At 44.6% G+C, this 13,979-nt stretch overlaps 1 protein-coding gene across 2 annotated transcripts; it reads left to right on the forward strand.

The window, feature by feature from the left end:
• The first annotated feature begins 10,538 nt into the window (after positions 1–10,538).
• Positions 10,539–13,379, forward strand: ADIPOQ (adiponectin, C1Q and collagen domain containing). Of its 2 annotated transcripts, XM_081234873.1 has the most exons (4): positions 10,539–10,583; positions 11,078–11,131; positions 11,261–11,476; positions 12,391–13,379. In XM_081234873.1, exons 3-4 carry the CDS (start codon positions 11,269–11,271, stop codon positions 12,909–12,911), a joined length of 729 nt encoding a protein of 242 aa, XP_081090999.1. In that variant the 5' UTR covers positions 10,539–10,583; positions 11,078–11,131; positions 11,261–11,268; the 3' UTR covers positions 12,912–13,379. The 2 variants fall into 2 exon arrangements, with proteins under 2 accessions (XP_081090999.1, XP_081090998.1); XM_081234872.1 differs by lacking the exon at positions 10,539–10,583 and having other exon boundaries at positions 11,054–11,131.
• The last annotated feature ends 600 nt before the right edge of the window (positions 13,380–13,979 follow it).

The raw sequence follows: 13,979 nt of genomic DNA on the forward strand, positions 1-13,979 counted from the left end.
CTTTGCTTCCTTGGGTGTGAATTCTTCTATTTAGTAAAGTTGTGGCCTATGTCTGATCATGTCTATTGATACTTAGCCCTATACCCACTTTTCTATAATCCCCTTTGTACTCCTGAAGCTGGTGTCTGAAATGACATATCCTAGACTCCCTTACTGGATAAGTTCCAGTTAGCTTCTGCAAATGGGAGACAATGGTGCAAGATTGAAGGGGGATGATGGGAGAAGCTATTGTGTTTCAGGCAGTGCCCCTGGCAGTGTCAGTAGCCCGGCTTCTTTTCAGGGCAATGAGTGCAGGCTTTTAGGCTAGAGCCCAGGGGCAGTAACCACTTCCTGATCTCTGAGCGACACTATCTCCATCTCTTTGTTTCTCCAGCCTTTCCAAAATGATTGTGGAAAATTCTTTGACTAATAAATACAGTATTTTGATATGAGGAGTGGTCGAAGGATACGGGCTCTCAAAGATATGAATCTAGGGTTGCTTATCTGAACTGGCCTCCTTGCCAGTGGAAGTGGATTGCTGTTAGTCCAAAGAATGAGTGACAAAACAGATTCTTATATTTGTATCTGAGATTGCCTTAGATAAAGTGCAATTGAAGTCGAGTCTTTGGAAGAGATAAAGGAATTAAAACTTTTTTTTTGCCATTTCTAGGAATTTGGGGATGGAGTGGAAGGAAGGCTGCAGGGTGTGTTTCCTCTATGTCTTGCTCTAATCTTCTAGATTATTTTTCAAAACACACAGGTTGGGGTTCCCTGGTGGCGCAGTGGTTGAGAATCCGCCTGCCGATGCAGGGGACATGGGTTCGTGCCCCGGTCCGGGAGGATCCCACATGCCGTGGAGCGGCTAGGCCCGTGAGCCATGGCCGCTGAGCCTGTGCATCCAGAGCCTGAGCTCCTCAGCGGGAGAAGCCACAACAGTGAGAGGCCCGCGTACCGCAAAAAACAAAACAAAACAAAAACACACGGGTTATATTTAGTTATTTCAATTAAGATTTAAAAAAAAATCACAATAAAGCAGAAATATATGGCAATACTTAAACATATTTATGGGAAGGAAATCATGTGACCTGCTGTTTCAATATCCCAGTTCCCATGCTGACAGGGGATTGAACAGTAGCCATGATACCCTGGAGGAAATGATGACATTTATTTGATTATTTTATTTTAGATAGTAACAGTTCTATCCTGGGGAAAAAAAACTAGCCTCAAGGCATCTCTGGCTGAATGTTTTTCGGTTGCAGTCTCGAAACCAGTATGCCACAGAATTGCTTCTTTCCACATGATGAACTTTGTGGTGAATGGCAGATTTCCCTGAGGCCTCTAAATGACAGGCTTTCACAGTGTCACTGGCAGACGGCCAGACCAGCACAATCTTCGTATGATTTTGGAGCTAAAGTCATTCCACCTTGTGCAATAGTTAAAGCCTGCTGTAACCAGCTGTATTCCCATAAGATGGGAAGAAACTACTTTTTATGCCAATCCCAAAGCTACCCTGAAGTACAGGGTATTATAGTCCATGAGGAGGGGTGAGAGACATAAGGTACTAGAAAGCAAACAGGTTTTATAGCCAGACAGAATGGGTTCAAATCTTGGATCTGTGCCTTGGACAAATCACTTAACCTCACTGAACTGAAGATACTTGATTTGTAAACTGGAAGACAGTCAGAACTATCTCCAAGGGGAAGATTAAATATGATCACTCCCTTATTTTTGATTCAGCAATTATCACTGCCCACCTTATACTGGATCATATTCTAAGGGCTTAGGGATAAAACACTGAACAGGTAAGGCACCTGCTCTCATGAAGTTTACATTCTAGTAAGGAGAGACAGATAGTAACACAAACCCAAAATCAATAAAAGATGCCACAATAAAAATAAAATACTGAAGTAATTGAGGGTTGCTGTAGTTTCTGTGTGTTTTCTCCTCGGTCCAACCTATCTAGTAAACCAGAACCTCATTTTCATAAGCCCCTTACCTAAGTCAGTGGGCCCTTGGAAAGAGACTCATGATTCCAATCTCAAAGGCCTAAAGTAACTTCTCTAGAAATATTTGCATATTAGTAAGAGGTTAAGCCTTAGATCAGAGTTTTACTTTACTTTGCTGGTGGGCTTTTAGGCTTTTTGTGGCCAGGAGAGGTGGTATTTAGGGCCAGGTAGATACTTGCCCAGGCTCTGCCTGAAAACATTCTGTTTCTGTATGTCTTGCAGAAGTTAGCCCTTGCTGGGGTCATGATTTAATGCATCAGAATTTGTGGCTAGCAGGAACTGGCCCTGATCCTGCCCTTCAAAAACAAAACGTGGGTTTGCCAAGAAAGAGTCCAAGGTGATGAGCATTGCCACTTTTAGCCTAAGCCTTCTAGGAACGCCTCTGTGGGTTACAGATGCTCCAGGCCACTCCTAACCCAGAGCAGTGTTCACCAGTAGGTGGAATAGGCACACGTTTAAGGTGCTGGCAAAATGGGGACTCACACATGCATAAAAAGTTAGTTTTCAAAAACTTACCCAGAATTTTGAAACCACAGATCCTTGAAAGATGGTATTCTCTCCTAGTTAATATGTTTTCTGATATACTGAATTTGAATCGCATACAGGTGGGGACTTCAAAATCATTTGGGATTCAGGGCCTTTAACGGTCTTAATCTGCCCTACACCAGCCCAGAAACGTCCCCTCACCTCAGTTCTCAAAATTGGCATGCAAAGTCTTTCCCCAATCTGGAGTTCAGGCCAGAGAGCAGAGGATGTGTTATATTTCTTGTTATACTGCAGTTCCCTATCATGCAGAGTGAGCAAGAGGTGATGGTGGTAACTGGTGCCCCGGACTTACTAGGGCAAATCTCCAGGAAGACGGAGGTCTCCTGGACCACGGGGCAATTCATTTTACATAAGGAAATATCTTGTTTTCCTGCTTCTGGTCTTGACCCTTGGCCCCGTCTTCTGTCACCGTTGTAAGAGGCAAAAATAAGAGCCAAAGTCTGGAGACAAGAGTGTGGTGACTGAAGCTCCACTTGGCTTCCCAAGCCAAAGCTCGTTGCACCAGGTTCCCCAGGGTGGACCTGAGGCAGTTGCCAGGGCCACATGCCTGCCCATTGGTCTCTGGCCCTCGCCATGCTGGCCAATAGGAAAGGACAACTTTGAGGTGGGGACCACCTGCCCCCATGAGTACCAGGCTGCTGAGACTGGGCCATCTCCTCCTCACTTCCATCCTGACTGAAGTCTGTGGCTCTGATTCCACACCTGAGGGTAAGGACACCTGATTTAAGTTCTAGGCTGGAGAGGAAGTGGCTGCCCTGCCGTGGAGCCCCTGGCTGGGGTGTGCCCACATTGTCCTGTTAGCAGGGTAGGGAGGGATACAGGCAAAACCCTGGCCAGGGCAACACTGGCGGACGCAGACAGGCCATGGGCTTCTTCCTCGATCCTCCCATGGCTCCAGGAGAAAAGGGACTGTTCTTTCTGGTCAAAATGCCTGGGACCATCCTGAATTTTGCCCAATTCACTCTGTGGTAAGATGCTTAACCAAAGAGAAGTTTGGGGTCAGTGAAGTTGGAGGGCTGGTCCAGTGATAAAGTCTAATTAGATAAGAGGAGAAGGGGACAAATCACTTAGCTTGACCAGGTAGGGCAGAGAAAGAAGCACATGAAGAGGCAGCCTGGGGAAAGCCTGAGCTCTGATCTCAGCCTGAGTTTGGAATCCAACTCCAATGCTGGATTCTACTCAGCAATATTTATTGAGCAGATTCCACGGGCCAGACACTGGGTAGTGTTCGTGAGGTACAAAGATGGGTGAGGCATGGTCGGTATCTGTAGATTTGGGGGTATCTGTAAATAGAGGAATATCTACTCCCCTCTAGGGATATCTCACAGGATGATTGAGAAGTGCAAATGAGGTAAAGTCAGCAAGGGGCCTGGCATATACTGGCAGCTTATGAAAAATCTTATTTTTAGCAGACATCTTCTGACAGAGACAACTGGATCTACCTGGCCTTTGTCAAGCCCAATCCTGCTTGCTCCAGTGAGCACTGCACGTGAGGCCTCCTGGTTGTTTCCAGCCATAGATGCAGAGGCCTGAGTGGCAGGGATTTTAGAGATCAGGCCAGCCCTTGTCTGAGGATGTGGGTCCCTGGTCTGGGGAGGTTCTGGTTTTCGGATCAAGCCTTACGAGGGGTGCAACTACCTCACTCCTGGTGACTCCTGTCATTGGGGGTAAGGCCACCTCCTCCTGACAAGGTTGGAAACAGGGAGGCCTTGATGCTGACAGAATACGCCCAAAGGAGCATGAGGGTGTCAGCTTCATTCCTGAAGCTGAGCAGTGGAAAGGGAGCCTGCAGCTTAATTGGCTGTCCTTGTTGCCTCCCTCCTTTCATTCTTGAGGAGTTGTAAAGAGGGCCACAGGACTTGCTTCTTGTCCCTTCAAAGGTGGCTGTGGGGACAGACTTCCCTCCTACTCCTTGTCCAGCTGGAGACCTGTGACCCCAGACACTTTGCTGAGGTCAGGAGGTAGAAGCTTTGGAGCCTAGAAGCTTTCAGTCAGGAACTCCTTCAAGTGGAGAGAGACTGATGCCAAAAATGTGTGTGTGTGTGTGTGTGTGTGTGTGTGTGTGTGTGTGTGTGTTAAAAGCTTTCATGTCATCCTCCTGGGAGCCAGGCAGAGCCTAGCTGATTCCTGGTTCTGCCATTTATCATTAGGTTGTACCATGTGAAATTGCCAGTATTCTACCATTTTCGACCTTTAAAAATGGCAATTTCATTTCATTCAACCCAAGAGTTGCATGATCTTAAGCCAGCATCTTGGTCTCTTTGAGTCTCAGATTCTTCTAGAGAGTGGAGTCAAAAGCAGGGCTATGAGGAGGATTAAACAAAATACAGTTTGAAACTGCCTTATGCAATTTATACTGCAAAGAACCCTTACCAATTTCAAAGTGTTCTCATGTTCCTCATGATCTCATTTAGCAGATTATGAAGCTGAGCCTGAGAAGCCTTTTTTGAGGCAGGGTAATGTGGTGGGAATCTCTCACAGATGTTCTCCTTAATCTCTCAGTTTCCCCATCTCTACAGTGGAGGTTATTTTCCTTGCTTCATGGAGTTCTTGTAAATATTAAAATAAATAACAAATAGCATAAGTAATGTGTAAAAGTTCCTAGTGTGAGAGCTGGTTTCTATGAGGATCCAATAAATGCATCCCTTTCCTCCCCCTTAGTCTCCCATTTGTAAAAGCAGGGCAGGCGTGAGATGATTTCTGGGGTACCTTTCAGCTCTCTGGGACTCTGTGATCCATGTTTGAATGTCCTTTCCTGCTGGAGGAATTGGCACCGGGTCTGGTGACCTCTTTCCCCCATCCCAGTCTGTCTCCTGCCTGTCCCAAAGGAGACCCCATCCTTGCATTTCACAAGATTCTGCTGTTGTTACTGTAATTCCAGCAGGTCAAAGTGGAATTTCTCATACACTTAACAAATGAAAATGAGAGATTGTAATATGGCCCTTCAGGATCCAGAGATCATCATGGTCATCCCTTTGCATTATTTTGAAAGCAAGGAGAGCCATGCCTGTACAAAGTGCACCATGAAAGTTAGTACGGTAGAAAGAACTCAGATTTTGGATTTCAAATTTCACCTCTGCACTCTTTTACTTGTGATCCTTGAGCAGAAATTACTAAACCTCTTTGGTCCTCGGATTTCTCTTGTGGGAACTGAGTCCTAACCCCCAGGAGCTGTGGAGGTTAAATGAGATTAAAGGGGTGGTGAGTGTACAGTGGGGATCCACAGCAAGTCGTCCATAAATATTTGCTTGCTTCTCTTCACTTATATGTGTGGAACACTTTATATGTCTTTAAAATACTTCATAATTTTAGTCTACTGGTTCTCACAACAATATTATGAAAGAGGCTAAGAATAAATTCATTAATAATCACTTTTGGGGAATTCCCCAGTGGTCCAGTGGTTAAGACTCTGTGCTTCCACTGCAAGGGGGCATGGATGGATTCGATCCCTAGTCGGGGAACTAAGATCCCGCAAGCTGCACATGGTGCCGCCAAAAAAAAAAAAAAAAGTTAAAAAAAAGAAATAATCACCTTTGCCTGCAAAGAGCATGAGGTCTGGAAAGTGGGTGGGGACAGGTAAGTCACCCAGTAAGTTACTGGTGGAGCCCAGACTACAAGCCAGGTCACTGCATCATAGTCTGGAGGTTTCTTCACATTATTTTCTCTTCTATCCCCCATCCTATGGAGTGGAATATTAAAAGGCAGATCTGTGACCTTGATGCTGCTTTCCTTTTTTGGGATATGCCTAAGGGTCCATTGTTGGGTTTCAGAAAACCAGAATTTGATTTCCAGATCCTCTACATTTAGCTCTGGGATCTTGGACAAGTCACTTAACCACCCTGAAACTCACTTTCTCATCTCTAGAATGGGTACATTCATACAATAGATGACATTTATTGAGCTCTGACACATGCCTGGCACTGTTCTAAGTATTTTACGTGGATTGTGCCTTTTAATCCTCCAACAAACATATGACTGAAACATGTTACAAGGAAGAACAAATTATTTTCACCCAACCACTGAGGTCATAGAGCCTGTGCTCTGTATTCTACCTCAACCTGTCCCTCAAACTTGTGAAAATTAGGTGGGATATTAAGTGAGGTGAGGACTTTACAAATGACATTCTACAAAGACAAGGAATTATAGGTGGTACTTGGGATTAGCTTCATGACCCATGTAAATGGTTTTTTTATAGGCACGATTGAATCTTAGAATATAGTTCTAGATTACAGTTTTATTTAATAATGTTTTTCCCTTTAGAAAGAGAGGGCTTTCAAAATCAAAATGTAATAATTGCTGTATCTAAACAGAGAGCACAGATAATTTTGGAATAAATTGTTTGAAAATTCGACATCTCTGCACTGACCTTCAATTATTAACAATTGCTAATTTTTCCATCCAGAACTTGGTTAGACGACAACCTTCTTCTTCAATCAGAATCGCTTCTTAGCATCAGAAGCATCCTAGGATTGTGTGCCCATCTGCCCCCAATCCCTCCTTCCATTACTGTCACCCCATGTTACTGTCATGGAACCCAGACTGGTTGCCCCTATGAATGGAGAGATCTGTCCATAACACTGTAGTGTTGAGCACAGAATGCCTTCCTTTGGGCTGGGACAATAGAATCTTTTTTTTTTCCAAATTTATTTATTTTTTATTTTATTTTATTTATTTTTGGCTGTGTTGGGTCTTCATTGCTGCGCAGGGGTTGTCTCTAGTTGTGGCCATGCCTTCCTTTGGGCTGGGAAAATAGAATCTTTTTTTTTCCAAATTTATTTATTTTTTATTTTATTTTATTTATTTTTGGCTGTGTTGGGTCTTCACTGCTGCGCAGGGGCTGTCTCTAGTTGTGGCCAGCGGGGGCTACTCTTCGTTGTGGTGCGCAGGCTTCTCGTTGTGGTGGCTTCTCTTGTTGTGGAGCACAGGCTCCAGAGCTCAGGCTCAGTAGTTGTGGTGCATGGGCTTAATTGCTCCGCGGCATGTGGTATCTTCCCGGACCAGTGCTCGAACCCGTGTCCCCTGCATTGGCAGGTGAATTCTTAACCACTGCACCACCAAGGAAGCCCAGGAAAATAGAATCTTGATTTTTAAAAGAGGAGGAGGAACCAGAGAACTCTAGAGACCTGACTTTTCACTCCTTCTAATGGTTTGGAGGAAGCCCCCAGTCACCCTTCTTCTTTAGGGTCCTCTGTAGCTGCCTTCACTGGTTCTTATATTCTGGATTCTTCTTCTGTTTCCCTGTGGAAAAGAGCATAGCCCTCCTCATTTCTGGAAAAAGCAAACACAGAGCCTCTCAGTGGTCTTCTTAGGAGTTTTACGGCTAACCCCATAGAGGAAAAGGATGGAGGTGACAAATTGTGGGAAGGTTGGATGATATATAAAGTCTTAAAAATCTCAGAACAAGTATTCTCCTTAAACACAAAAGGGGCTTGGCTGGTCTTTTCTCCTTGGCTTCTCGTCTAACTCCCCTCTTTCTTCTCATCTTGGGACAAGTCAAGATTAAACTATCTCTCATTTTCATTTTATTTCCGGCTGTTATTGAGAACACCCCTTGAGACCTCCAATTCCAGTAGAGGGGGACAAAGCTACATGTTAATGGTAAAAGAAAACCTTGACTAGGGACTCATGACCACCAGGGGGCAGCATCTATCGCTATCAGCACCTGTCTCAGTTGTGTTGCCTGTCTCTCCTCCTCTCCGTCTGCTGGTCTCATTCTCAATTCTCACTCTACTTATGAGATGTTATTAGAACTTGATATTTGATAAATGATGCATCATACCAACAGAGAGAAAAAAGATTAATTTAATTAAATGTCTTTTAAACGGTTTTCAAATAGGAAGAAATCATTTGAGTATATTAGATCACAGTTTACACCAACACAAAATATCAGAGATGGATTAAGAGTAAAATTTAAAATACACCAAACAATAGAAGAAAATTAAGTACTTACCAAACTCTAGTATGGAGAAGGACCGTTTAACGCTTAGAAGCAAAAAAAAAAAAACCAACAGAGTTGGCTATATAAAAACTAAAACTTCTGTCACCTAAAACTCAGGATAAGCAAGACAAAAGAATAATCTTTACACTAGAGTTAATAGTCATAGCACATATGACAAAGTGTTGGCCTAAAGAGCTCACACAAATTAATTCAAAAAGCACATTGTGTCCCTAATAAATTAACTGATAAAGAACACTAACAGAGATATCAAAAATGAAGAAATTAAATTAGGAAATAGGCCTTTAATAAAATGTACAACTTACTAATGATCAAATGCTCACTAAACTAAGAACAACAAACATGTTTGTAATCATTATATCCAAAGCTGGTGAGGGTAGCTAAGATAGGCTCTTCATGTACACACTGACGTACTACCGGGGAACAGCATGACAAACTGTAATTTGGGAATATCCATCATAAGCCTTAAAAATTTTCATACCTTTTGGTCCAGAAATTTTACTTCTGGGAATATGTCATAGCAGAACAATAATTTGAGGAAAAACTATGTGCCTAAGGATGTTTGTTACAGATTTAAAATGTTTTAAAATGAAAATATGTTCAAAGTTCAGTAAAATGGGAATGTTGACATATATCTTGGCTATATCCACTTGATGGACTAGCACACACACATTTAAAATGACAATTATAAAAATTAGAAAATTGCAAGGCAAAAATTGGGGAATAAAATTTCTATGTAAAGTATTATTTCTCCCATGTTTAAAAATAAACAGATGGATTCTTGGGAGTGGGGATTGTTTTGTTTTCTGTAGTTTTCAAAGTATTTATCTTACTATTTTTCTTCCTTGGCTGCGCCTCATGGCTTGTGGGATTCCGCGACCAGGGATTGAACCCATGCTCCCTGCAGTGGAAGCTCAGAGTCCGTTAACCACTGGACTGCCAGGGAATTCCCTCTTTTACTATTTTTAATGAACACACGTGTGTGTGTATGAAAGGTGAGCATATATATATATATATATATATATATATATATATACAGTAAACATCTATATAAGTTTATATATAACATACATAAACTTATCATATATATATATGATAAGTTTCACATATACATATGAAAGATGAGTGGGTTGTGTCACATGGAGGGGGCATTATAGAGCCCCAGGCAATGGGCCATAGGGGTGGGATTCCAGACACCATGCATGTCTTTGGGGTAAGATTTCTAATCAGGATCTTTTCTCCATCCTTCACAGAGGAAATGTCTCCTGAAGCCAAACTCAATTCTGGAGGCTTTGTGAAATCTATGAGACAAGCAAACTGATGAAAAATATTGAGTGTTTAGGGTAAAAAAATACATATGGACCATGTTTTATTTAGAATCAAGTTCTTTCAAACTCCACAGAGGGTCTTAGTGATGCCTGTGATCCAGGATCCTAGGCCCTGTTCCCCTCTGTGGTGCTTTCTTTCCACTCCCTGGTGAGAGAGGGATGGGGAGACTAACACCCTGGCAATCAGAGGTGGGGGGCTAAGATCACCTAATAACAGAGGCACGGATGGATGGGGACCAGAGTCCCTGTGCATGTAAAGGACTGTCTTCCGGGAGGAGATATGGAGGGCCAGTTCTGAGACAGGGAGTCCCTTGAGCATCTGTGCCCCTTGAGCTTTTTGCTAGGGTACCCAGAATATATGTTCTAAACGTACTCCATCCTCTTTCCCTCGTTCCCCCTTCCTTTCTCTTTTCCTTCCTCCTTCCCTTCTCTCTCTGGCTCTCTTGCTCTTTGTTTTTTTTTTTTTTTTTTACAGAACTATTTATTTAGTCCCTACTTTGTGCTGGCAGTGGGTTAGACTTTGCCCCATGGTGCTTGTAGTTTAATGACTGAAATGCAGGAGCAAGTCAGGAATTATAGTATGGTGCAAGATGTGCCATGCTAGAGATAAGTGAGGGCACTGGGGGAGCACAGAGGAGGGACAGCAGACCAGATTGGGGAAGGAGGACTGGGAAGACTTCCTAAAAGAGAGGACAGCCCACTGTGTCCTGCAGGCTGTGTGGGGATCAGGCAGGTGACGAGGTGCAGCTAAGCGTGGCTCAGGCAGCGGTCAGTGGATATTCTCATGGGACAGTGTGTCGCTGGTTGTCTGACTAAGGCTGTGTGTGTGTGCGCACATGTGCATTGTGCATGTGTGTGTATGGGTGTACATGTGTATATGTGCGTATGTGAGCATGTGTGTGTGCACATACGTAATATACCAAATGGTCTAACATGTGGCCCAGGGAATGGGGAGAGGAAGAAAGAGAATGGGAAAGAAAGGAGGAGGAACAGACATAGAAAATGAGGAAAAGGGAGGTAGAGAAGAAAAAGGAAGGAGCCGGAGAGAAGGAAATTGGTTAGAGTTGAATGTGATGATCTGAATCATCATTCTTGGACAATTCAAGGGATAGGCTCATGACAAGTTGACTCTTGGAGCCTTCCCTGTGCCTCGTACTGTGCTCAGATATGAGGAATTGGAGGAGTGTTGTCTCACCATCACCGATGGTGGAAGAAAGGAGATCACACACACGAAGAATAATGCTAAATACTGCAAATTTCAGGGCAGAGAGAAATCAAGGTGGGCTGAAAGAGTCAGAAGATTCTCCCTGGAAGAGGTGAGTATTGAGAGAGCAGGTCTCAGAGGCAGACTCTGCGGAACTGGCCAGAGTCCTGCTTGGGTCCTGACTGGGTGAGCCATGTGGGGTCCACTCTTCTGTGTCTGACAGCACAAATCTGGGTTCCAGGGCTCAGGATGCTGCTGCTGGGAGCTGTTCTACTGCTACTAGCCCTGCCCAGTCATGGCCAGGAAAACACTGAAGGGCCTGAAGTCCTTCCCATCCCCAAGGGGGCCTGCGCAGGTTGGATGGCAGGCATCCCAGGGCATCCTGGCCACAACGGGGCTCCAGGCCGTGATGGCAGAGATGGCACCCCTGGTGAGAAGGGTGAGAAAGGAGATCCAGGTAAGAATAAGGTCTTTAGTCTCCTCTGTCACAGACTTCTCCTGGGTAGAAGAGAGCTTCTAGCACTATAGGAGGGCAATAGTTATTAACTAAGGTCTACACACAGGGAAGAAACAAAGCTTTTTAATGGGACCCATAAGCAATATGAAGTGGATTTTGGATTGACCTTTCAAAGGTAAACACACGTGGTACCTTTAAAACCAAGTACCCTTGACTCTGCTCTACCCACACCACCTTCCTCACCCTCTTCCCATCCCCGCCCTCATCCATCCCTATTCCCAGTCTGCTCATATTCCTGTTTCCCTTAATTTTGCCTTAATTCCCATTCCATCCAGTGGCATTCAACCATACTTCCTGGTACCTCCTGCAGGCCACAGTCCTTCTCCTGGATAACTCTTGCTCTAGTGCACAGGACTGTTAGAGGTTACTACAAGAGAGTCTACTCCAAATATGCTGAAGTGAATGTGGACAAGTGCCTAAACAGTGGAATAGAGAGAAAATGCCCTCAATGCAGACCTGGGTTAACAATGAAGGCTTTCAGGAGGAGGTGGGGCTTGAGCGAGGCCTTGAAGGATGTGTGGACAGAATAAAGGAGGGAGGGCAGCCTAGACGGAGGGCAGAGAAAAGCAGATGTAGAGTTAGTTGAGCTGGCACATAAAGTGTTGGCAGGGTGGAGCATCAGTGATGGAGATGTATAGGAGATAAGGTTGGAGATGAATCTATGGGAGCCTGCTGTGGGGCAGGGGATGCGGAGGGGGAAGTGACAGTTGCCCCCTTTGGGAGCTCTCATTGGTTCCTTGCTCTGAAATTCAAGCAGTTTGTAGGTAGGGGGCCACAGGGACAGTGATTTAGGCTGGAACCAACCTAAACAGGAGCTCTGTTTCTGTGGTCACTAAGGTCTTCTCGTTCTCTAGGTTTTGCTGGTCCTAAGGGTGACACCGGTGAAATTGGAGTGACTGGGGTTGAAGGTCCCCGAGGCTTTCCAGGAACCCCAGGCAGAAAAGGAGAACCTGGAGAAAGTGCCTATGTATACCGCTCAGCATTCAGTGTGGGGCTGGAGACCCGGGTCACCATTCCCAACATTCCCATTCGCTTTACCAAGATCTTCTACAATCAGCAAAACCACTATGATGGCACCACTGGCAAATTTTACTGCAACATTCCCGGGCTGTACTACTTCTCCTACCACATCACAGTTTACCTGAAGGATGTGAAGGTCAGCCTCTACAAGAAGGACAAGGCCGTGCTCTTCACCTATGACCAGTTCCAGGACAAGAATGTGGACCAGGCCTCTGGCTCTGTGCTCCTCTATCTGGAGAAGGGTGACCAGGTCTGGCTCCAGGTGTATGGGGATGGAGAGAATAATGGGGTCTATGCAGATAATGTCCATGACTCCACCTTCACAGGCTTCCTTCTCTACCATGACATTGAATGAGCACCACTAACTCAGAGCCTCAACTGGGCCAAGCAGCCCGAAGTCAAAGAATAGTCCACAGGTCTTCAATGTAGTTAGGAGACTGATTTTATCATCTAGTTGGAGGACTGTGAACATTATTCATTCATTCATTCATCAAGCACCTTTTCAAATAATCATATACTGTGTTCCCAGACAGTCCTGAAGAAGACACATCCTTTGGCCTCAAAAATCTATTATGTAGTGGTAATACTAGAAGGATGGTAACATTTACTGGGGAGTTTCAAAACATGACAAGATAACCAACTACAAGAAAGATTTGACAGTGCTATTCTGTGCCCACTGTTTTTCCTTATGTTCATGCCGATCCTGTGAAGTACACAGGAAAGATACTATTCTCCTCTTTTTACACTTGGGGTCCTGAGGATGAGGGAGTTAAGTGAGTGCCTAAAGTCACACAGGCATTTAGTGGCAGAGTTAGAAATCCAACCCAGGGCCATGGGCCTTTTCCAGTATACAGTGTCCGTTTTAAGGAGTGTACGGCCTTTTGGAGGGTATTGGTAGGGGTCTCTCACCCAGCTTGCCTGAGGGCCTTTGGATTGGCCTTCACTATGCATTAAGCCTTTCCCCAGTAGCACTCCCTCGGAGAAGGTGGTTCTATGACTACGTCCCTTTCCAACTGGACTACTCAGTGGCTCCTGCACTACTCTGTACTTCCTCTTCTCTGTGTCTTTCCTCATGCTCTTCTCTCTGGCCCAGAAAGTCAACTCCATCTCCATATGTTGACATCTTCCCTGTTTCTCAAGTCCACCTGGTCAGGAAGCTTCTCTGATGTGATGTCTCTTTCCTGCAAGCCTTCGTCACACCTCTGCCCCTCTACACGTTACCCTGGATAAGAGTCCTAGGTCTGTGAAACATCCTCCCACAGGCCAGGGACAACTGCCTACAAAGGACTGTGCTTCCTTCATCCCAAGTCCCCTTGTAGGTCCTTGATAAGTGCCTCATGAAGAGCAAGCACTGGAACCTCATATCTACCCAGAGTTAACTACATTTCAGTCTCTCCATAAAACTAATACCTATCTAAAAAAA

The sequence above is a fragment of the Mesoplodon bidens genome (assembly GCF_964165515.1).
Source record: "Mesoplodon bidens genome assembly, chromosome: 5".
Taxonomy (NCBI): domain Eukaryota; kingdom Metazoa; phylum Chordata; class Mammalia; order Artiodactyla; family Ziphiidae; genus Mesoplodon; species Mesoplodon bidens.

Excerpts from the sequence above, each read along its gene's own strand:
- ADIPOQ (XM_081234873.1), top strand. The coding sequence starts at position 11,269 with ATGCTGCTGCTGGGAGCTGTTCTACTGCTACTAGCCCTGCCCAGTCAT. Across the intron at positions 11,477-12,390 it reads GGGTGAGAAAGGAGATCCAG|GTTTTGCTGGTCCTAAGGGT; the intron begins GTAAGAATAAGG and ends CTCGTTCTCTAG.